A 22701-nucleotide genomic window follows, 5' to 3' on the forward strand; every position below is an offset into this window, starting at 1 on the left:
CACGCCGAGTTGTTCCCCCGCCCCCCCCCCTTTTTTTTTTTGGTCTTGGCTTGCTCAGCAGAGAATTCCATTGTGGGTGTTGGGAGTTCGACAGCAGCACTTCATCTGAAGTGAGCTTCAAATATGCAGCCCCCACCCCTTGCCCGGCCCCCGCCCTAGGTGGGTCGGCCCTCGGGGGCTTCCCAGCTGCCAACATCAGCATTGTAGGATGCTCAGGGCAAAGGGAGAAGAAGAATGCAGGGAGTTTTCATTAAAGGGGAAGGAAGAAAGAAAAGGAAGGAAGGAAGGAAGGGAAGGGAGGAGGGAGAGAGGAAAGAGGGATGTAGGAAGGAAGGAATAAAGAAATGAGAGGGAAATGTGTGGGTGGGGCTGCTTCCTCTCTCAACTGCATCTCTTCCTCCCTCTTTGCAGGGAGCGGAATGACCCCCGGGGCCGCCAGTTTCTCCCCCAGCGCGGCTTCCGATGCCAGCGGTTACAGCCCTGGGTATTCCCCTGCCTGGTCGCCCACCCCAGGCTCCCCAGGCTCTCCGGGACCTTCCAGCCCTTATATTCCGTCTCCAGGTACGTGGCTACCCCAGTCTCGCTCTCCTTCCCGATGCCATCCTCAAAATGTGGAATCCTGGCTTAACGTCGCTTTCCTTCTGCTTTTCCAGGGGGCGCCATGTCTCCCAGCTACTCCCCAACCTCTCCCGCCTACGAGCCACGCTCGCCCGGGGTGTACACCCCGCAAAGCCCCAGCTACAGCCCCACCTCCCCTTCCTACAGCCCCACCTCTCCTTCGTACTCTCCAACTAGCCCGAATTATAGTCCCACCAGCCCCAGCTACAGCCCCACCTCGCCAAGTTACTCTCCGACATCACCCAGCTACAGCCCGACGTCGCCCAGTTACAGCCCGACCAGCCCCAGCTACAGCCCGACGTCACCTAGTTATTCTCCAACCAGCCCCAGCTACAGCCCGACGTCACCCAGCTACAGCCCGACGTCGCCCAGCTACAGCCCGACCAGTCCTAGCTACAGCCCAACGTCTCCCAGCTACAGCCCGACCAGTCCTAGTTACAGCCCGACGTCTCCCAGCTACAGCCCAACGTCTCCCAGCTACAGCCCGACCTCCCCTAGCTACAGCCCAACCAGCCCCAATTACAGCCCAACCTCTCCAAACTACACCCCAACTTCTCCCAGCTACAGCCCAACTTCGCCCAGCTACAGCCCGACCTCTCCTAATTACACCCCGACGTCTCCAAACTACAGCCCAACATCTCCCAGTTACTCCCCGACCAGCCCTTCCTACAGTCCCACCTCGCCCAGCTACTCCCCCTCCAGCCCCCGCTACACCCCACAGTCTCCCACTTACACCCCCTCGTCGCCTAGCTACAGCCCCAGCTCGCCCAGCTACAGCCCGACCAGCCCCAAGTACACCCCGACCAGCCCGTCCTACAGCCCCAGCTCTCCGGAATACACCCCGACCAGCCCCAAGTACAGCCCGACCAGCCCCAAGTACAGCCCGACTTCGCCCACCTACAGCCCGACTACGCCGAAATACAGCCCGACCAGCCCCACCTACTCGCCGACGTCGCCCGTCTACACCCCGACGTCGCCCAAGTACAGCCCGACGTCGCCCACTTACTCGCCCACCTCCCCCAAGTACAGCCCGACCTCGCCCACCTATTCGCCCACCTCCCCCAAAGGCTCCACCTACTCCCCAACCTCCCCTGGCTACAGCCCCACGTCGCCGACCTACAGCCTCACCAGCCCGGCCATCAGTCCAGATGACAGCGACGAAGAGAACTGAAGGGGCTCCTGTCCGGCCGGAGAGGAGTTTGAGGCGCGACAGCAGGGGTGACAACGATTTGTTGGGAAGTCTGGACGTTTTGGGCCGGCGGGGAAGAACACTCGAGAGTCCTGGGGCGGCCGGCTGACCTGCCCAGTTGCCAAAGGAAAGCTCAAGATTTTTATAGAGGTGGCCATTGGGGTGGGGTGTGTTTTAATTCAGCACCCCCTCTCGGTGGTCCTGCTTTGGAGAAGGCCTCGATTCTTCCTTCCGACTGTTCTTTTCTGCCCGTTTCTTAGAAAGAAAAGAACAGTTTTCTCAGAAAGAAAAAGAAAAAAAAACACCAGCCAACCTTTTAAAACGATTGCGTAGATTTCCTAATAAACCCGCAAAACCTGTACCTGTTTTTGGGGGGGAGGGACTTGTTACCCCGATTCCTGCTGAACCCCCCCCCTCCCTTTTTTCCCCTGGGCCCAGCTTGGACCTCCGTAATAGGTTCTCTGTTGTATCTGGTTGGGATTTATTTATGTTGAAAAACTAGAAGGTTCCTCGACTTTGCTGCGTTGTGTCTTCAGTTCCACTCGTGGGGAGGAGGAGGGGCGTCTGAGCACCCCAAACCTCTCCCCACTGACCTTGTTTTTAACTCGAACCTTTTTTTGGGGGGTGGGGGGGGTGTACGCCTCGTTTCGGCTGAGTTTTCTTTTGAGTCCTGCATAGCATGTTTTTTTTAAAAAAAAAATCCAGATTTTTTTCCTGGTTCTTTCTGCTTCTTTCCCGCTAGTGGGGGGGATCTGGGGGGGTGGGTGTCGAGGGGGGGGGAGCTGAGAAGCTTTGATGCGGCAGCGGGACGGTAATCAACCCACCCACCCCCCAGCAACAGAGGGAGGAAGGAAGCGAAACAAGGCTATCAAAGTGACATTCTTTCATTGAGCGTTTGAGATTCTTGCTTTTTTGTTTCTGTTTTGTTCCTCTGCAAAATTGGTAAACTTTCTGGACAAAAAAAAATATTAAAAAAATAAAAATAAAATAAAAACTTTTCTACTGACCGTTGACTTCGTGAGTGTCCGTTCCGAAGTGTTTCTCTTTCAAAAAACAGGCGGCCCTCGACTTGACCGCTCGCTTACTGGCCAACTTCAAAAAAGGAGACTTAACCCAGATCCGAACTTCCAACGGTTTGGAGGATATGTGGTCATGTGATACACATACACACACACACACACACACACACCCGCACCTTCAGGCATTGGACAAGGGTCGCATTTACTGCTTGCGGCATCTTGCGGTCATGTGATCACGTGTTACAACAATTTTGTCTAAAAGTAACTGTCGCTTCCATTTTTCAGCAATACTGCACCCGTACATTTTTATTATCAAATTGATTTTATGGGTTTTATAATTTTTTGTAAAATTTTAGTGGGTAATATTTTATCTATAAGTAGCCATATTAAATAGGTTTTTTAAGGGTTGTTTTTAGTTTTGTATTGTTGTTTTCTTTCTGTATTTTATCCTTGGCTGTATACACCGCCCTGAGTCCTTCGGGAGAAGGGCGGTCTATAAATAAAAATATTCTATTCTATTCTATTCTAACGAACTATTGGCTCGCTCAATGACCATGGCGTTCGCTTAACAACCACCTCAAAAATGGGGGGGGGGGATCAGATTGGTGACACAATTGACCTGTTTTACGACTGTAAATGGGCTGGCTCCAGTATGATCAGAACTGGGGACCTCAGGATTGCAAGACTTGGGGGGGCGGGTTTGGTTTCACAAGAAGTCTTCGGGGTGGCCCTTGCGTTATAGATTGTTTTGTCCCAAGGGGCGCACTGTCCCCTCCCCGTTATAAGTCAGGAAGTTTGTGAAAACGTGGAATTCTGGGAGTTGAAGTCCATGAGTCATAAAGGGGCCATCATTCCCCATGTTGGCTCAGGAATTCTGGGAGTTGAAGTCCACGAGTCATAAAAGGCCCATTGTTCCCCACTGTTGTGACCCAGGCCCAAGTAGGTAGAAGTAGGCGCAATCAAGTTCAAAAACAAACAGACTTTATTAGAACAGCTGAGAATTAATTCATTGTCCAAACTAAAAGCAAATTCTTCATAACACAATTCCTCAGTCTTATTACCAACCTTGGTCTAATTAGGCCAACTGCCAAAGGCTTTTCTTGGCAAAAGTTCAAAAGCAGAAGACGCCGCCAAGAAAGAAATGCGGCAAGACAAGGAGTAAGGCTATCAACATTGTTTTCCGACAAAAGAGCCCAAACGCCGTTGCTGCTCTTTTAAGCCTTATGGGAGGAGCCAATCATCTCCTGGCCTTACTCCTGAGTTGTCCTCTCTGCTTGAGCTGCTCTTGCCTTCTGGCAGCTCTTCTCATGCGTGCACTAGGAACAGGCTCCTCCCGTTCCTCTGCCTCACTACTATCAGTTTCTGGAGGCTCCGGAGTCCGCACATCACTCCCCGATGGTCCTGGTCCCACCTCTGCCTCCGATGCAGAGCCCTCATCCGGGCCTTCCCCAGCCTCCAGGACTGGCCCCTGTTCTTCCTCAGCCTCGTCGCTCTCCGACTCCGTTGCCAGCTCCGCAGGCTGCTGGCGGACCACAACACAATTCGTCATAACAGTTGCCAACATCACTCATTTTCATTTCCCTTCCTCTTCAGTTTTCATCATTTTTGCATCCTTTGTGGTCAGTTTCACTTCCTGGGGTCATTCCCCGAGTTGTAAAATTGAGGCCGCAAGCCCGCCAAGGCTCATTAAATCATCCGACTGCCACGGGTGCAGATCAGGCTGCCTCGAACACCGGAAAATTCTTTTGTTAAGCAGAGCGGTCATCAAGTGACCTGATTTTACAACCTTTTCTCGCCACGGTCATTAAGCGGGGCATCATGCATCCACGACCCGCCACCTTCTCTTATTGACTTCGCTCCTTGAGAAACGGGCTGGGTTGCAAATAGCAACCCTGCAATCCCGGGACGTGTTGCTAAAACACCCAAATCGCAAAGTTCAGGAAAAGCTCTGACGGTCATAAGTGCGAGGACCTAGCCTAAGTCGCATTTTTTCAGTGTCAATTGTAACTTTGAACCGTCCCTGAGTGAATAGTGGTAAGTTTAAGGACTTCCTGTGTTTTAAGGAACCCAATAGACAAAGAAAAAAGGAAGTCCCGCCCCTTCCCCAGCATTCTCACCTGGGGGATTCTGGGAGTTGAAGTCCACAAGTCTTAAAGGGACCAAGGTTGGAGACCCCTGCTCCAGAGGCAGGAGCAGTTGACCCCTCCCTCCAAGCTACGGGTAGTCCTCGACGTACAACCACAATGGAGCCCAGCTTTTCTGTTACTAAGCGAGACCTCTGTGAAGTGAACTTGTTCACTCCTGCCTCGTTTTACGACCTCTCTTGCCACAGTGGCGGTTAAGCCAGCCACCGCAGTTTTGTTTCAGTTAGCGACGAGGTTGTCCAGCGGATCTTGGCTTCCTCGCTGACTTTGCCCGTCAGAAGGTCGCAGGAGGGGGGGGATCGCCTGACCCTGCGACCGTCATAACGATGAAGTGCCCGAATTGTGATCGCGTGACTCATGGGGATGCCGCAACCGTCGCTAAGTGTGAAAGAGGGTCATCAGTCACCGTAACAGTGCCGTAATTTTGAACGGTCGTTAAAATGATTCATGTGAGGTAGGTAGAGGCAGATATTTCTCTCTCTGATGAGAATATATCTGCTGAATAAAACTCAGCACTGGTGACAAGAAAGGCATCCGGCCAGCTCCATTCATTTGCCCAAACGCCACCCCGCAAGGGATTATGGAGTCTTTAAAAGAAGATGATGATTAATATTATTATTATTTTACACCTTTCCAATGGGGTCCTTCCCTTCCCATCCCCCCATCCCCCGCTGCAGCAAATCCCGCGGCACGACACCCCTGCCAGGTAGACCAGTCCCACAAAACTGAAAATCCCTCTCCCAAAGACTTTTCTCCACCTGATTTGCACACCCTTCAATAGCTGGCTCTAGAAGCCAAGAAATAATTCGAATTATTTCCATTTCTTGGGCGTTTGCATTTCCCTTTTCCTGGCTTGGGAACGAAAACATGTTTTTTTTTCTCCACTTGGATTCCACAGGCCGGCAGGGGGCGTCTCTCGCGCTGCCCTGGGGGAAAAAAAAATTTATGAGTTGGGGCGGGGGGGGGTTAAAAACGCCTCTTGCACAGAAATATGTATTTACTTTCTGCAAAGAAAAATTAATTGCAAAAAGGGTGGGGGAGGGAAGGAAAAGAAACCTGCGTTGGCCGGGAATCGAACCCGGGTCAACTGCTTGGAAGGCAGCTATGCTCACCACTATACCACCAACGCCTGTTGCGAAAGTGTAGCGCGAAAAGCTCTACATTAGGGTGATTTTCCACGCTTGGGTTCGTGTAAATAATAAAAAAACACGGGAGGGGAGTGTTGGAACCGTGTTCACCCGTGGAGACCGACACGCTCCTTCCCCTTCCCGTGTCCGGAAAACCTTCGTCCGGTTTAATAAAAGCCTCCGGCAAGAAAACCATCTGGCAGCGGTGGGATTCGAACCCACGCCCCCGGAGGGACTGGAGCCTAAATCCAGCGCCTTAGACCGCTCGGCCACGCTACCTCCGATGGGGGCCAGCGGGAAGCGAGGCACAGACATTTTTAAGGCTGGAGAAGCGGCGGGGGGGGGGGGAAGAGAAAGGGAGGCACAGGCGAGGGGGGAAAGGAGGCGGGGGGATTTCTGGCGGCCCCCCCCAATGGGCCTGGGTCTCTCTCTCCAGACGTGCGGCGGAGGGGGATTCGACAGGGGCTCAGCCCCCAATTAGGGGGTCAGTTGGCCTTCTAAGTATGGTATTGCAAATGGGGAGGGGCGAACAGGGTGAGTGCAAGTGAGGGGCGAGGGGAGTGATTGCAAGTGGGGAGGGGCGAGGGGGCGATTGCAAGTGGGGAGGGAGAGGGGTGATTGCAAGTGAGGAGGGGCGAGGGGTGATTGCAAAAGGGAGGGGCGAGGGGGTGATTGCAAGTGGGGAGGGGAGGCGGGCGATTGCAAGTGGGGAGGGGCGATTGCAAGGGAGGGGCGAGGGGATTGCAAATGGGGAGGGGCGAAGGGGTGAGTGCAAGTGGGAAGAGGACGATTGCAAAAGGGAGGGGCGAGGATGATTGCAAGTGGGGAGGGGGAGGGGCGATTGCAAGTGGGGAGGGGCGAGGGGTGATTGCAAGGGGGGCGAGGGGTGATTGCAAATGGGGAGGGGCGAGGGGTGATTGCAAAAGGGAGGGGCGAGAGGAGCATTGTAAGTGGGGAGGGGCGAAGGGGTGATTGCAAGTGGGGAGGGGCGAGGGGTGATTGCAAAAGGGAGGGGCAGAGGAGCATTGTAAGTGGGGAGGGGCGAAGGGGTGATTGCAAGTGGGGAGGGGCGAGGGGTGATTGCAAATGGGGAGGGGCGAGAGGAGCATTGTAAGTGGGGAGGGGCGAAGGGGTGATTGCAAGTGGGGAGGGGCGAGGGGTGATTGCAAAAGGGAGGGGCGAGAGGAGCATTGTAAGTGGGGAGGGGCGAAGGGGTGATTGCAAGTGGGGAGGGGCGAGGGGTGATTGCAAAAGGGAGGGGCGAGAGGAGCATTGTAAGTGGGGAGGGGCGAAGGGGTGATTGCAAGTGGGGAGGGGCGAGGGGTGATTGCAAAAGGGAGGGGCGAGAGGAGCATTGTAAGTGGGGAGGGGCGAAGGGGTGATTGCAAGTGGGGAGGGGCGAGGGGTGATTGCAAATGGGGAGGGGCGAGGAGGAGCATTGTAAGTGGGGAGGGGCGAAGGGGTGATTGCAAGTGGGGAGGGGCGAGGGGGTGATTGCAAATGGGGAGGGGCAGGAGGAGCATTGTAAGTGGGGAGGGGCGAAGGGGTGATTGCAAGTGGGGAGGGGCGAGGGGTGATTGCAAATGGGAGGGGCAGGAGGAGCATTGTAAGTGGGAGGGGCGAAGGGGTGATTGCAAGTGGGGAGGGGCGAGGGGTGATTGCAAATGGGAGGGGCGGAGGAGCATTGTAAGTGGGGAGGGGCGAAGGGGTGATTGCAAGTGGGAGGGGCGAGGGGTGATTGCAAAGGAGGGGCGAGGGGATTGCAAATGGGAGGGGCAGGGGGTGATTGCAAAGGGAGGGGCGAGAGGAGCATTGTAAGTGGGAGGGGCGAAGGGGTGATTGCAAGTGGGAGGGGCGAGGGGTGATTGCAAGGGAGGGGCGAGAGGAGCATTGCAAGTGGGGAGGGGCGAAGGGGTGATTGCAAGTGGGGAGGGGCGAGGGGTGATTGCAAGGGAGGGGCGAGAGGAGCATTGTAAGTGGGGAGGGGCGAAGGGGTGATTGCAAGTGGGAGGGGCGAGGGGTGATTGCAAATGGGAGGGGCGAGAGGAGCATTGTAAGTGGGAGGGGCGAAGGGGTGATTGCAAGTGGGAGGGGCGAGGGGTGATTGCAAATGGGAGGGGCGAGAGGAGCATTGTAAGTGGGGAGGGGCGAAGGGGTGATTGCAAGTGGGGAGGGGCGAGGGGTGATTGCAAATGGGAGGGGCGAGGAGGAGCATTGTAAGTGGGAGGGGCGAAGGGGTGATTGCAAGGGAGGGGCGAGGGGTGATTGCAAATGGGAGGGGCGAGAGGAGCATTGTAAGTGGGAGGGGCGAAGGGGTGATTGCAAGTGGGGAGGGGCGAAGGGGTGATTGCAAATGGGAGGGGCGAGGGGGTGATTGCAAGGGAGGGGCGAGAGGAGCATTGTAAGTGGGGAGGGGCGAAGGGGTGATTGCAAGTGGGGAGGGGGAGGGGTGATTGCAAAGGGAGGGGCGAGGAGCATTGTAAGTGGGGAGGGGCGAAGGGGTGATTGCAAGTGGGGAGGGGCGAGGGGTGATTGCAAATGGGAGGGGCGAGAGGAGCATTGTAAGTGGGAGGGGCGAAGGGGTGATTGCAAGTGGGGAGGGGCGAGGGGTGATTGCAAAGGGAGGGGCGAGAGGAGCATTGTAAGTGGGAGGGGCGAAGGGGTGATTGCAAGTGGGAGGGGCGAGGGGGTGATTGCAAAGGGAGGGGCGAGAGGAGCATTGTAAGTGGGAGGGGCGAAGGGGTGATTGCAAGTGGGAGGGGCGAGGGGTGATTGCAAAGGGAGGGGCGAGAGGAGCATTGTAAGTGGGGAGGGGCGAAGGGGTGATTGCAAGTGGGAGGGGCGAGGGGGTGATTGCAAATGGGAGGGGCGAGAGGAGCATTGTAAGTGGGGAGGGGCGAGGGGTGATTGCAAGTGGGGAGGGGCGAGGGGTGATTGCAAATGGGAGGGGCGAGAGGAGCATTGTAAGTGGGGAGGGGCAAGGGGTGATTGCAAATGGGAGGGGCGAGGGGTGATTGCAAATGGGAGGGGCGAGAGGAGCATTGTAAGTGGGAGGGGCGAAGGGGTGATTGCAAGTGGGGAGGGGCGAGGGGTGATTGCAAAGGGAGGGGCGAGAGGAGCATTGTAAGTGGGAGGGGCGAAGGGGTGATTGCAAGTGGGAGGGGCGAGGGGTGATTGCAAAGGGAGGGGCGAGGGGATTGCAAATGGGAGGGGCGAAGGGGCGATTGCAAGGGAGGGGCGAGGGGATTGCAAAGGAGGGGCGAGGAGGAGCATTGTAAGTGGGGAGGGGCGAAGGGGTGATTGCAAGGGAGGGGCGAGGGGTGATTGCAAAGGGAGGGGCGAGAGGAGCATTGTAAGTGGGGAGGGGCGAAGGGGTGATTGCAAGTGGGAGGGGCGAGGGGTGATTGCAAATGGGAGGGGCAGGAGGAGCATTGTAAGTGGGGAGGGGGAGGGGTGATTGCAAGTGGGGAGGGGCGAGGGGTGATTGCAAATGGGAGGGGCGAGGAGGAGCATTGTAAGTGGGGAGGGGCGAAGGGGTGATTGCAAGTGGGGAGGGGGAGGGGTGATTGCAAATGGGAGGGGCAGAGGAGCATTGTAAGTGGGAGGGGCGAAGGGGTGATTGCAAGTGGGGAGGGGCGAGGGGTGATTGCAAATGGGAGGGGCGAGGAGCATTGTAAGTGGGGAGGGGCGAAGGGGTGATTGCAAGTGGAGGGGCGAGGGGGTGATTGCAAAGGGAGGGGCGAGGGGATTGCAAATGGGGAAGGGGCGAAGGGGTGGTTGCAAAGGGAGGGGCGAGGGGTGATTGCAAATGGGAGGGGCGAGGAGCATTGCAAGTGGGAGGGGCGAGGGGGCGATTGCAAGTGGGAGGGGCGAGGGGGCGATTGCAAGTGGGAGGGGCGAGGGGTGATAGCAAATGAGGAGGGGGAGAGGCGGCCGATTGCACGTGGGGAGGGGGCGAGGACCCTCCTCCTCAGCTGGATCCCCCAATGCACAGATCTCCGTCCAGCTCAGCTTTCCCGGAGTGCAGCCTGCATGCCGGCTGGGAACGATGGGGCTTGGAGTCCCACCCATCCGGGAAGCAGCCAAGCAAAAGGGGGGAACAGACTCTTTGGAGACACCCCCCCCACACACCAGCCCCTTCCCAACCCCGGGAATCTCTGCCCAGGGCCGGAGCCTTGACGCCTACAGCTCAGCCAATCCTACGGGCCGGGAATGATGGGAGCTGGAGTCCCACCGAGAAGCCGGCCGGGAAAAAAGTGGATACAGCTGCTCTCCGAGGGAGGGGGGGGCGGTGCCTGGAAACCCCGGATCTCAGCCCAGCGTTCTTTTCCCCCGAGCGGCAACCTGGGTGGCTGCTGGGGATGATGGGGCTTGGAGTCCCACCCACCCACCCCTCCAGGAAGCCGGCAGGGAAATGTGGCCAAAGCCCAGTTCTCCCAGTTCTCCCAGTTCTCTTTGTGGCCGGCCAAAGGGTTAAGCGCCCCGGGGACAGGCAGGGCAGGGAGAAGGTAGACTGTGCTTATCCAGGGAGGCTCTGCGGAGGCTATTCTCTCGCCGGCCGGAGTCTCAGGCGCTGGCTGCGCTCGGCTCGGCTTGGCTTGGCTCTCCCCCGCCTCGCAGTTTCCCGGAGCTGGAACCTTGATAGATGGCCGGGGATGATGGGAGCTGGAGTCCGACCCCAGCGGGAAGCCTTTCTCCGGATATGGGCCGCGCCCAGCGGGTGCCCGGCCGGCAGGAGGGGGCAAGAAGCGGCTCCGGGACGCAGAGCATCAACTGGCACGTAGATAAGACTGCAGGATAGACTGCGCTTATCCGGGGAGGCTCTACGCGAAGGGCTTCCTCTCGCGGCCGGGAATCCCTGGCTGAGGCTGCCTTCGGGCTGGCTCTCCCCCGGCCCGCCCCCCGCCCCCACGGTTTTCCCCAAGCTGGAACTTTGAGGCGGGCTGCGGATGATGGGGTGTGTAGTCCCACCCCACCGGGAAGCCTCTCCGGGGGCAGCGCCAGACTGGCTGGAAGGTAGACTGCCGAGGTAGCCTGCTCCTGTCCCGGGAGGCTCTGCTGGCTGGCTGGCTGGCTGGCTGGCTGGCTCTCCCTCGTCCCATAGTTTCCCCAAGCTGATGTGGGCTGGGGATGATGGGGCGTAGAGTTCGAGAAGTGGGCAAGCTAGCGGGGAGGCGGCAGGAAGCGACCCCAGGGGCCTGGCCAAGGTAGACTGCTCCTGTCCGGGGAGGCTCTGCGGCGTGCTATCTTTCTCGGACGGGAATCCCTGCTGCTGACTGGCTCTCCCCGGTCCCACACATTCCCCAAGCTGATGCGGGCTGGTGGATGATGGAGTTTGGAGTTCCCCTCTGCCGGGAAGCCTTCCGACATCCGAGCGAATGCCCGGCCAGCGGGCAGGAAAGAACCAAGAAAACTTGGGCCAAGGTAGACTGCCCCTGTCCGGGGAGGCTCTACCGCTAGCTGGCTCTCCCCCGCCCAAGCTGATGCGGGCTGGTGGATGATGGGGTTTGGAGTTCCACCCTGCCGGGAAGCCTTCGCACATCGGCCGTTCCCAAGCGAATGCCCGGCCAGTGGCAGGAAACGAGCAAGAAAACGTTGGCCGAGGTAGACTGCCCCTGTCCGGGGAGGCTCTGCCGCTAGCTGGCTCTCCCCCGCCCCACACTTTCCCCAAGCTAATGCGGGCTGGTGGATGATGGAGTTTGGAGTTTCCCCCTGCCGGGAAGCCTTCCAACATCCAAGCGAATGGCCGGCCAGCGGGCAGGAAAGAACCAAGAAAACTTGGGCCAAGGTAGACTGCCCCTGTCCGGGGAGGCTCTACCGCTAGCTGGCTCTCCCCCGCCCAAGCTGATGCGGGCTGGTGGATGATGGGGTTTGGAGTTCCCCCCTGCCGGGAAGCCTTCGGACATCCGAGCGAATGCCCGGCCGGCGGGCAGGAAAGAACCAAGAAAACTTGGGCCGAGGTAGACTGCTCCCGTCCGGGGAGGCTCCGTCTCTCTCTCTCTCCTCCCAGCCATGCGGAAGGTCTTGAAGTTTCCTTCTGCTTTAAAAGGGAGGGGCTGAGCCACAAGTCAGAGCCCTTCCTCCTTTTTGGGGATGGGGGGGCAGTGCCTCCGTGGTGCCCCCAGGGAGTCCGCCTGAGACCTCCAAGTGGGAGGTTTTGGGTGTGGGGGTCGGAGGTGAGGGGCACACCTCCCCCTTTGCACTATAATTCCCACCCCACCCTTGGACCCCACACCCAGCAGCTGGCCTGGCCTGGCCTGGCCTGGCCTGGCCTGGCCTGGCCTGGCCTGGCCTGGCCTGGCCTGGCCTGGCCTGGCCTGGCCTGGCCTGGCCTGGCCTGGCCTGGCCTGGCCTGGCCTGGCCTGGCCTGGCCTGGCCTGGCCTGGCCTGGCCTGGCCTGGCCTGGCCTGGCCTGGCCTGGCCTGGCCTGGCCTGGCCTGGCCTGGCCTGGCCTGGCCTGGCCTGGCCTGGCCTGGCCTGGCCTGGCCTGGCCTGGCCTGGCCTGGCCTGGCCTGGCCTGGCCTGGCCTGGCCTGGCCTGGCCTTGGGAGGCTGGACAATTGCCTGGGCTGGCTAGGTCCTGCAGCCGCCTCCCTTCCTCCAGCTGAGAGGAAGGGGAGACCGGCAGCTGTTTTGTGGAGCTGAAGGGGCCGGAGGACTCTCCGCTACCGCCGCCACGCTATTCGATCCCAGAACCGGTTGGTTAAGGCTGCCCTTAAGTCTGGGTTGGCATGACAAAAGAAATGCGTTTTAATAGTTGTGGTTTTGCAGTTTTGGGCCCATTCGGTCTAGTGGTGAAGGCACCAGGCTAGAAACCAGGAGACGGTGAGTTCTAGTCCTGCCTTAGATTTGAAAGCTGGCTGGGTGTCTTTGAGCCAATTGCCAGGAGACCGTGAGTTCTAGTCCTGCCTTAGGCACGAAAGCCAGCTGGTGACTTTGGGCCAACCATCAGGTGGTTGTGAGTTCTAGTTCTGCCTTAGGCACGAAAGCCAGCTGGGTGACTTTGAACCAGTCACCAGGAGGCAGAGAGTTCTAGTCCTGCCTTAGATTTGAAAGCTGGCTGGGTGTCTTCGCAAAATCACTGGGAGCTGGTGAGTTCTAGTTCTGCCTTAGGCACGAAAGTCAGCCGGGTGACTTTAATCCTATCTTAGGTGGGAAAGGCAACTGGGTGATATTGAACCAACTGCCAGGAGACAGTGAGCTCTAGTTCTGCCTTAGATCTGAAAGCCGGCTGGGTGACTTTGAACCAGTCACCAGGAGGCAGAGAGTTCTAGTCCTATTTAGGTATGAAAGCCAGTTGGGTGACTTTGAGCCAATTGCCAGGAGACAGGGAGTTCTAGTTCTGCCTTAGGCACGAAAGTCAGCCGGGTGACTTTAATCCTATCTTAGGTGGGAAAGGCAACTGGGTGATATTGAACCAACTGCCAGGAGACAGGGAGTTCTAGTTCTGCCTTAGATTTGAAAGCTGGCTGGGTGTCTTCGCAAAATCACTGGGAGCTGGTGAGTTCTAGTCCTGCCTTAGGCACGAAAGTCAGCCGGGTGACTTTAATCCTATCTTAGGTGGGAAAGGCAACTGGGTGATATTGAACCAACTGCCAGGAGACAGGGAGTTCTAGTTCTGCCTTAGGCACGAAAGCCAGCTGGGTGACTTTGGGCCAATTGCCAGGAGACCGTGAGTTCTAGTTGTTGCTTAGCCATGAACTCTCTCTCTCTCTCTCCTCCCAGCCATGCGGAAGGTCTTGAAGTTTCCTTCTGCTTTAAAAGGAGGGGCTCAGCCACTGGGGAGGATGTCCCTCCTTGACCCCCCCACCCTCCCCCACCCCGTCCGCTGGTGGGTGGGGTGGATGGGGGAAGCAGGACCCCCACTCTCATCCCCCTCACCTGCAGGGGGGGGTGTCTCAGCTTCTGAGGTCTGGTGGGAGGAGTAGAACTCAAGACCCCCCCCCCTGCCCATTCTACTCAGGTGGAGAGGGGGAGGGGAGTGATCAAGGGGGCTTGGCAGCGGGTAGGGGAGAAGGCACCTCCTTGGCCCCGCCCCTCAGCATCACCTGGACCCCTGCTGCTCCTACTCACCTGCCCAATTGCGGCTCGACCTGTGGCGTGCACGGGCGCCCGCACGCAGCACGTGTGGCTGGTGAGAAGTTCCTCAAAGAACTTTCCAAAGTGTCTAAAATTCCCCCCCCCTCCCCACTTCCTTTTTGCCTGCCCCCCTCCGTGGGAAAAGGGTTTGGCCCACAGCTGCAGTCCGGGGTGGGGAGGGGGTGGGGAGGGGGTTTGCTCCGTGGGTGGGGGGGAGACACTCCCTTGCCTTAACCAACCTCTTCATCTTGCAAAGCCCCCTCCCCAGCCATGCGGAAGGTCTTGAAGTTTCCTTCTGCTTTAAAAGGGGAGGGGGCTGAGCCACAAGTCAGAGCCCTTCCTCCTTTTTGGGGATGGGGGGGCAGTGCCTCCGTGGTGCCCCCAGGGAGTCCGCCTGAGACCTCCAAGTGGGAGGCTTTGGGTGTGGGGGTCGGAGGTGAGGGGCACACCTCCCCCTTTGCACTATAATTCCCACCCCACCCTTGGACCCCACACCCAGCAGCTGGCCTGGCCTGGCCTGGCCTGGCCTTGGGAGGCTGGACAATTGCCTGGGCTGGCCAGGGTCCTGCAGCCGCCTCCCCTTCCTCCAGCTGAGAGGAAGGGGGAGACCGGCAGCTGTTTTGTGGAGCTGAAGGGGGCCGGAGGACTCTCCGCTACCGCCGCCACGCTATTCGATCCCAGAACCGGTTGGTTAAGGCTGCCCTTAAGTCTGGGTTGGCATGACAAAAAGAAATGCGTTTTTAATAGTTGCGGTTTTGCAGTTTTGGGCCCATTCGGTCTAGTGGTGAAGGCACCAGGCTAGAAACCAGGAGACGGTGAGTTCTAGTCCTGCCTTAGATCTGAAAGCCGGCTGGGTGACTTTGGGCCAATTGCCAGGAGACAGTGAGCTCTAGTTCTGCCTTAGGCACAAAAGCCAGCTGGGTGACTTTGGGCCAATCTTCAGGAAACCCGTGAGTTCTAGTTCTGCCTTAGGCATGAAATCAGCTGGGTGTCTTTGAGCCAATTGCCAGGAGACCGTGAATTCTAGTTCTGCCTTAGGCACGAAAGCCAGCTGGGTGACTTTGAGCCAATTGCCAGGAGACCGTGAGTTCTAGTTCTGCCTTAGATTTGAAAGCTGGCTGGGTGTCTTCGGCAAAATCACTGGGAGCTGGTGAGTTCTAGTCCTGCCTTAGGCACGAAAGCCAGCTGGGTGACTTTGGGCCAACCATCAGGTGGTTGTGAGTTCTAGTCCTATTTAGGTATGAAAGCCAGTTGGGTGACTTTGAACCAGTCACCAGGAGGCAGAGAGTTCTAGTCCTGCCTTAGGCACGAAAGTCAGCCGGGTGACTTTAATCCTATCTTAGGTGGGAAAGGCAACTGGGTGATATTGAACCAACTGCCAGGAGACAGGGAGTTCTAGTTGTTGCTTAGCCATGAACTCTCTCTCTCTCTCTCTTTCTCTCTCTCCCTCCCCAGCCCACCTCACAGGATTGTTGTTCTGCGTTAGTAGGAGGAGGACCACTTATTTGATACGTTTCCCCCCCCCCCACTCCTTGGCTAGTTTGTAAAAATAAAAGGCAGGATACAAACCGCTCAATCAATAAAAATAAATAAATAAATAGACTGGAAGAGAGAGAGAACCACGGAGCACGTGCAGAGGGCTTTGGGAGTCCCACCCTCTCTATTCTCCCACGTCAAAATCCGTAGCCTAAGCCTCGTTTGCGAGAACTTTTTCTCCTTCCAATTCTTGCTCCCATAACCTCTATTATTTTTCTCTTGCTACTTAGAGGCTTAGAGGCGGGTTGGTGGTGGGGGGGGAGAGAGAAAAATATGTATTTTTGATTCCAGAAAAAGATTTATTTTTTTTGTTTGGTTTGGTTTGAACTCTTTGTGCAGAAAGTGCAGAAAGAGTTTATCTCGTTCTCGGGTACGATTTCAGGCCCAGCCCGACCCACGCAAAAGCCCCCAAACAGGTGTTTCCAGATGTTTGGAGCCCTTCGCCCCCACATCTGGAGAATGTGCCAGACGGAAAAGGCCAGCGGATTAAAAATAAAAGAAAAGAAAAGAAACTCGTGATATTTTTTTTTTTTCTGTTCCGCTGCTGGGGCTAAACTTAGATGGGTTTGGCGTCCCTCCAAACTACATGTTTCTTTTTTCTTTTTTACTTTAAAAACCTCGCCACCAGCTGAGCGCAAAACAATCAGCAACTTGACTTTTTTTTTCTTTTTTTCTTCAAAACAAAAATATTTTTTGTGTGTGTGTGTGTGCAAGGCACAAAACAGCTGGGGAATTGGGACATCTGTTTTGCTATGTTGCCATAGCAACTTCCGCTCGGGCCTGGAGCCTTCAACCCGTCTTATAAGTTTTAAATAAATTTCAAATGAATTTTCCCAGAGATACGATACGATGGAATGGAATGGAATGGAATGTAAATAGAATAGAATTGAATAGAATTGAATGGAATTGAATAGAAAAAGTAGAATAGAATAAAATAGAATAATAGAGAATAAAATAGACTAGAATAGAAAGAATAGAATAGATAGAGAATATAATAGAAAAAATAGAATAGAATAGAGAATAGAATAGATAGAGAATAGAATAGAAAAAATAGAGAATAGAATAGATAGAGAATAGAATAGAAAAAGTAGAATAGAATAGAAAAAAATAGAATAGGATAAATAAGAGAATAGAATAGAAAAAGTAGAATAGAATAAAATAGAATAATAGAGAATAAAATAGAAAGAATAGAATAGAAAGAATAGAATAGATAGAGAATATAATAGAAAAAATAGAATAGAACAGGGAATAGAATAGATAGAGAATATAATAGAAAAAGTAGAATAGAATAGAAAAAAAGAATAGAATAAATAAGAGAATAGAATAGAAAAAGTAGAATAGAATAGAATAGAATAGAATAGAATAGAATAGAATAGAGAATAGATTAGAATAGAAAAAAATAAAAGAATAGAGAATAGAATAGAAAGAATAGAACAGAAAAATAGAATAGAACAGAGAATATAGTAGAATAGAATAAATAGAGAATAGAATAAAAAGAATAGAATAGAATAGAATAGAATAGAATAGAATAGAATAGAATAGAAAATGTGGAATGGAATAGAATAGAATAGAATAGAATAGAATAGAATAGAATAGAATAGAATAGAATAGAATAGAAAATGTGGAATGGAATGGAATGGAATAGAATAGAATAGAAATTGAAATAATTATAGAATAGAAATAGAATAGAATAGAATAGAATAGAATAGAATAGAATAGAATAGAATAGAATAGAATAGAATAGAATAGAAAATGTGGAATGGAATGGAATGGAATGGAATGGAATAGAATAGAATAGAATAGAATAGAAAATGTGGAATGGAATGGAATGGAATAGAATAGAATAGAATTTGAAATAATTATAGAATAGAAATAAAATAGAATAGAATAGAATAGAATAGAATAGAATAGAATAGAATAGAATAGAATAGAATAGAAAATGTGGAATGGAATGGAATGGAATGGAATAGAATGGAATAGAATAGAATAGAATAGAATAGAATGGGACCTTGGAGGTCTTCTAGTCCAGCCATCTGCTCAAGCAGGAGAAACTATACCCCCCATCCTCTCCAGGCGTAAGCCCTGATTGATGGCTAACCGGTTAAAACACAGTTAGTCTTTGATTTGCAACAGTTTGTTTAGTTAACATTTGAAGTTACAATGGTACTGAAAAAAGTGACCATTTTTCACACTTAACAACCTCGTGGTCACTGGATCAAATGGACTCATATTTATGACGGTCGCAGTGTCCGCTTTTGCAACTTTTGGATGAACAAAGTCAACAGGGAAGCCAGATTTCACTTAATGGCTTTGTTGCCAACTTAACAACCGCAGGGATTCACTTAACGCCTGGGTTACTAACTAGAGGGCCGCAGTGATTCACTTAACAACAGTGACAAGAAAGGGCGTAAAATTGGGCGAAAGTGCATTTAATGACCGTCTCGCATAGCGACGGAAATGTTGGGCTCAATTGTAGTCGTAAGTCGAGGACTGCCTGAATCAAATGAAATTCGTCTAGGATCCAAATGCGGTCAAAATCTGAATTTTCATCCAATTTTCAAGGTTGGCAGCTTTAAGACCTGTGGACTTCAACTCCCAGAATTCCCCAGCCAGCATGAAGAAATGGGGCTGGACTATTTTTATCACGTTTTTGATTGGATAATTTTTTTGATAGACGGCGGGAATGCGGCCAATGTAATATATCTTGATTTTAGGAAATGGCTGGCTGAGGAATTCTGGGAATTGAAGTCCCACAAGTCTTAAAGTGGCAAAACGTGAAAAATATTAGTCTACAAATATATATGTATGTATGTATGTATGTATGTATGTATTTATGTAGGTCTTTGGTTGTTCGGGTTTTCTCCCACGTAAAATTAGAAGTGTCTTGGCGACGTTTCGACGAAGTCTCACTCGTCATCTTCAGGCTTCAGCTTCGTGCTTCTGGGAGCAATGTGTGATTGCAGCTGTTTCTTCCTTTTTAACTGCTAGTGGGGGTTTGAACTGATTGGGTGGGAGCTTGGCTCTGCTCTGATTGGATGGGGGTTTTCTTGTGCTCTGATTGGCTGGGGGTGTGTCCTGTTTGGGTGGGGGCTTGGTTGTGCTCAGATTAGTCTGTGTTGCAGGGAGATTTGAGCTGGTGAGCTGCATTGCTGTTGTTTGGCTTCGTGTTTGTGGTCGTGCTACATCTTCATAGTGGGTGTCTGTCTGCTGTATGTATGGATTGGACGGGTTTGAAATGGCTAATGTTCAGCACGAAGCTGAAGCCTGAAGATGACGAATGAGACTTCATCGAAAAACACGTGAGTTTGAGCTGCTGCTTTGGGGTGGAGTGGGGGTGGAAAATTTCTGCATTTCTTTCTGATTTGCTTCAGAAAAACACGTGAGTTTGAGCTGCTGCTTTGGGGTGGAGTGGGGGTGGAAAATTTCTGCATTTCTTTCTGATTTGCTTCAGAAAAACACGTGAGTTTGAGCTGCTGCTTTGGGGTGGAGTGGGGGTGGAAAATTTCTGCATTTCTTTCTGATTTTCACAACCCGCGCGCCTAACGGCGCGCGAATCTAATCTAATCACTATAAATAAAATATAGCAATAATATATTCAGGGTTGGTCCACTTGAGATTGTGATTTTATTCTATTCAAAATGACTGGCTTAGTTCAGTGCAATACTTGTTTTGCAGCTGTCTTTCGCAGTACCTTTTTCAAATTTGGGTACTGTCCTCTTTGTAAACAAATTAGCAGTCTACGTGGACAGATTACATATCTAGAATCTCTAATCTATGCTCTCCAAGCAGAAATTAGGTACCCAATTCAGCCATTCCAGCTGCTGAGCCATCAGCCCCCTCTACCACAAAGATCCTGCAGGAAAAGGGCAGTATGGACAACCGTGGGATCTGGCAGGGTGAGAGCTGTGAACCATAAACACAAAGCTTTTACAGTGTCCCAGTATAACAGATATAGTGCCCTTGCTGACCTAAATAGGAACACTAAAGTGACAGATCAAGGTAGTTGTGATACTGATAACTCAAACAATCAAGGGATTATGGTTCAAGATGAAGAACTTACTTTGGAAAAGTGTGAACCTACTTTGGAAAAGTGTGTATCAAGTATTACAGATCGGTCACACAAGAAGAGCAAGGTATCCAAAAAGAGAAACCACCTTCTGATTGGTGATTCAATTGTAAGGGATGTAAATTTAGGAAAGGATATGGAGGTTTTGAAAGACGTCAGGTGTCTACCTGGTGCTACTGCCAGCAGAGACAAGAGACGATTCTTAAGATAGTCAAGAATGCCAGTAAGGATTCTGATGTTGATGCTATTATACACCTTGGCACAAATGATCTGTCCCAAAAGGATGTGCTTTCTGTGCAGAATGATTTCCAGAGCTTAGGTATGAACTTAATAGCATAGGTTGTAGGCTTAACTTTTCAGAGGTTTTACCAGTACATAAGGAACAAAAAGGTAAAGGCCAGCGTGTAGTGGAGTTTAATGTGTGGCTAAAGGAGTGGTGTAAAAGGGAAGGCTTTGGTTTTATTAGTCATGATGTCTGCAACTGGTCCAATGAAAAATTGTACAAAAGAGATGGATTGCATCCATCAAAGAAAGGGACTGAGTTACTTAGCAATACATTCACAGATTTTCTGGATAAACATTTAAACTGAACAGTGGGGACAGAGAATTAACTGATATAGAAAATTTCTGTCCCCAGCAATCGAAAACTAAAAGGGTTATCAGTGCATGTAACATAGATGTCTGTATGGGTAAGACTATCAACCATGCTATCAAGCAAAACCAAGCATTTAACAGTGAGTGCCATACCATGTGCACTAAACCAACAGGTGGCATGAAAGTAGGGGCAGTCAACACAGGTTATGTAGACAGTAAACACAAGATCAATCCAAATGGACTCAAATGTCTATACACCAATGCACAGAGTATGAGGAATAAACAGGGTGAATTAGAAATCCAAGTAAATGAGGGTAGATATGATATTGTTGCCATTACGGAAACTTGGTGGGATGAAACTGACAAATGGAACATACAGCTAGAGGAATATAAATTATTTAAAAGAAATAGACCAAATAAAAGAGGAGGTGGAGTTGCACTATATATAAGAAATAACTACATCTCTACAGAAATAGAGCACAACAATGATGAAAATCATCTTGAATGTATTTGGGTCAATATAAAAGGGGTGTAAAACGATATTGCCATAGGTCTATACTATAGGCCACCCAACCAAACAGAGGAAGTAGATGAACTTTTTGCTAGTCAGCTAACTAAGGTATGTAGGAAGCACATCACAGTAGTAATGGGGGATTTTAACTACCCTGACATCAACTGGGAAACAAACTCTGCACCAAGTGGAAGATCCAACAGGTTCCTAACAAACCTAGCAGACAACTTTGTTTCCCAAAAATAGAGAAGGCGTCAAGGGCATCAGCCATATTGGACTTAATTCTCACTAACAGAGATGAAATGATAGAAGGTGTTGAAGCTACAGGAACCTTGGGGGCAAGTGACCACGCAATATTGGAATTCAACATTAAGCAAATACAAGTAGTAGAACAAAGTCAAACCAGAGTCTTGGACTTTAAGAGAGCTAATTTCAATAAACTTAGAGAGATCTTGAGAAGGATTCAATGGATGAGAATCCTCAGGGGGAAAACAACTCAAGAAGCTTGGGAAATTTTGAAAAGTGAGATTATAAAAGCACAGTCTAACACAATACCAATGAAGAAGAAAAATAGTAGATCACAAAAGAAACCAGCATGGATGCATAAAGAACTATCTGACAAATTGAAAGACAAAAAGGACAAATATAAAAAGTGGAAAGAGGGGCAAATAACTAAGGCAGAATATCAGCAATAGCCCGAGCCTGTAAAGATGAAGTGAGGAAAGCTAAGGCTCACAATGAACAAAGGCTAGCGACAAAAGTAAAAATAATAAAAAGCTTCTTCCAACATGTTAAAAACAAGAAAAAAGTCAAGGAAACAATTGGCCCATTGCTGGGAGAAAGTGGCAAGAAGATGACAAGCAACAGGGAGAAAGCAGATCTACTTAACTCATATTTTGCATCTGTCTTTACACAAAAGGAAAAACAATCCAACCTATCAAAAACAGCACTACAAAAAACAGATTAGAAACACAAGTTAAAATAGGGAAGAAAATGGTAAGTGAACACCTGTCTACCCTAGACGAGTTCAAATCACCAGGACCGGATGGATTACACCCCAAGGTTCTGAAGGAACTGGCAGACGTGATCTCAGAACCACTGAACTATATCTTTCAAAGATCCTGGAGCACAGGGGAGCTGCCAGAGGACTGGAAAAGAGCTGATGTAGTTCCCATCTTCAAAAAGGAAAAAACAGATCCAGGAAACTACAGACCTATCAGTCTGACCTCAATACCGGGGAAGATTCTGGAAAAGATAATCAAGCAACGAATCACCGAACACCTAGAAGCAAACAAAGTAATAACCAAAAGCCAACATGGGTTTGTCAAAAACAGATCATGCCAGACTAATCTTATCGCATTCTTTGACAAAATGACAAAATTAGTAGACCAGAGGAATGCTGTTGATATAATTTACTTGGACTTCAGTAAAGCATTTGATAAAGTAGACCATAACCTACTACTAGATAAAGTAGAAAAATGTGGGTTAGACAGCACCACCACCAGATGGATTCGTAACTGGCTGACCAACCGCACTCAACGTGTAGTCCTCAACGGAACTACATCCACATGGAGGGAAGTATGCAGTGGAGTACCCCAAGGCTCTGTTTTAGGCCCAGTACTCTTCAACATCTTCATCAATGACTTGGACGAGGGATAGATGGGGAACTCATCAAATTTGCAGATGACACCAAGCTGGCAGGAATAGCCAACACTCCAGAAGATAGGCTCAAGTTACAGAAAGATCTTGACAGACTTGAACATTGGGCGCTATCTAACAAAATGAAATTCAACAGTGAAAAAAGTAAGGTTCTACATTT

The 22701-nt window shown here is 51.7% G+C and overlaps 2 protein-coding genes and 2 non-coding genes across 4 annotated transcripts in view; 2 read left to right on the forward strand and 2 right to left on the reverse strand.

The window, feature by feature from the left end:
- The window catches only part of POLR2A (RNA polymerase II subunit A), a 43788-nt gene extending 41654 nt beyond the window's left edge, over positions 1-2134 (forward strand). The window contains exons 28-29 of the mRNA XM_058180813.1: positions 412-561; positions 654-2134. Coding sequence (XP_058036796.1) covers positions 412-561; positions 654-1789 — 1286 coding nt within the window. The 3' untranslated portion in view covers positions 1790-2134. The remainder of the gene's footprint in view (positions 1-411; positions 562-653) is intronic.
- Positions 2135-6027: 3893 nt separating this feature from the next.
- Positions 6028-6099, reverse strand: TRNAG-UCC (transfer RNA glycine (anticodon UCC)). Its single transcript has one exon. It is a non-coding gene; the product is annotated as a tRNA-Gly (tRNA).
- Positions 6100-6294: 195 nt separating this feature from the next.
- Positions 6295-6376, reverse strand: TRNAL-UAG (transfer RNA leucine (anticodon UAG)). The gene has a single exon. It is a non-coding gene; the product is annotated as a tRNA-Leu (tRNA).
- Positions 6377-11946: 5570 nt separating this feature from the next.
- The window catches only part of TNFSF12 (TNF superfamily member 12), a 53989-nt gene continuing 43234 nt past the window's right edge, over positions 11947-22701 (forward strand). Inside the window, exon 1 of the mRNA XM_058180366.1 lies at positions 11947-12057. Within this exon, the coding sequence (XP_058036349.1) occupies positions 11959-12057 (99 nt within the window). The 5' untranslated portion in view covers positions 11947-11958. The remainder of the gene's footprint in view (positions 12058-22701) is intronic.

Source organism: Ahaetulla prasina, chromosome 4 (assembly GCF_028640845.1).
Source record: "Ahaetulla prasina isolate Xishuangbanna chromosome 4, ASM2864084v1, whole genome shotgun sequence".
Taxonomy (NCBI): domain Eukaryota; kingdom Metazoa; phylum Chordata; class Lepidosauria; order Squamata; family Colubridae; genus Ahaetulla; species Ahaetulla prasina.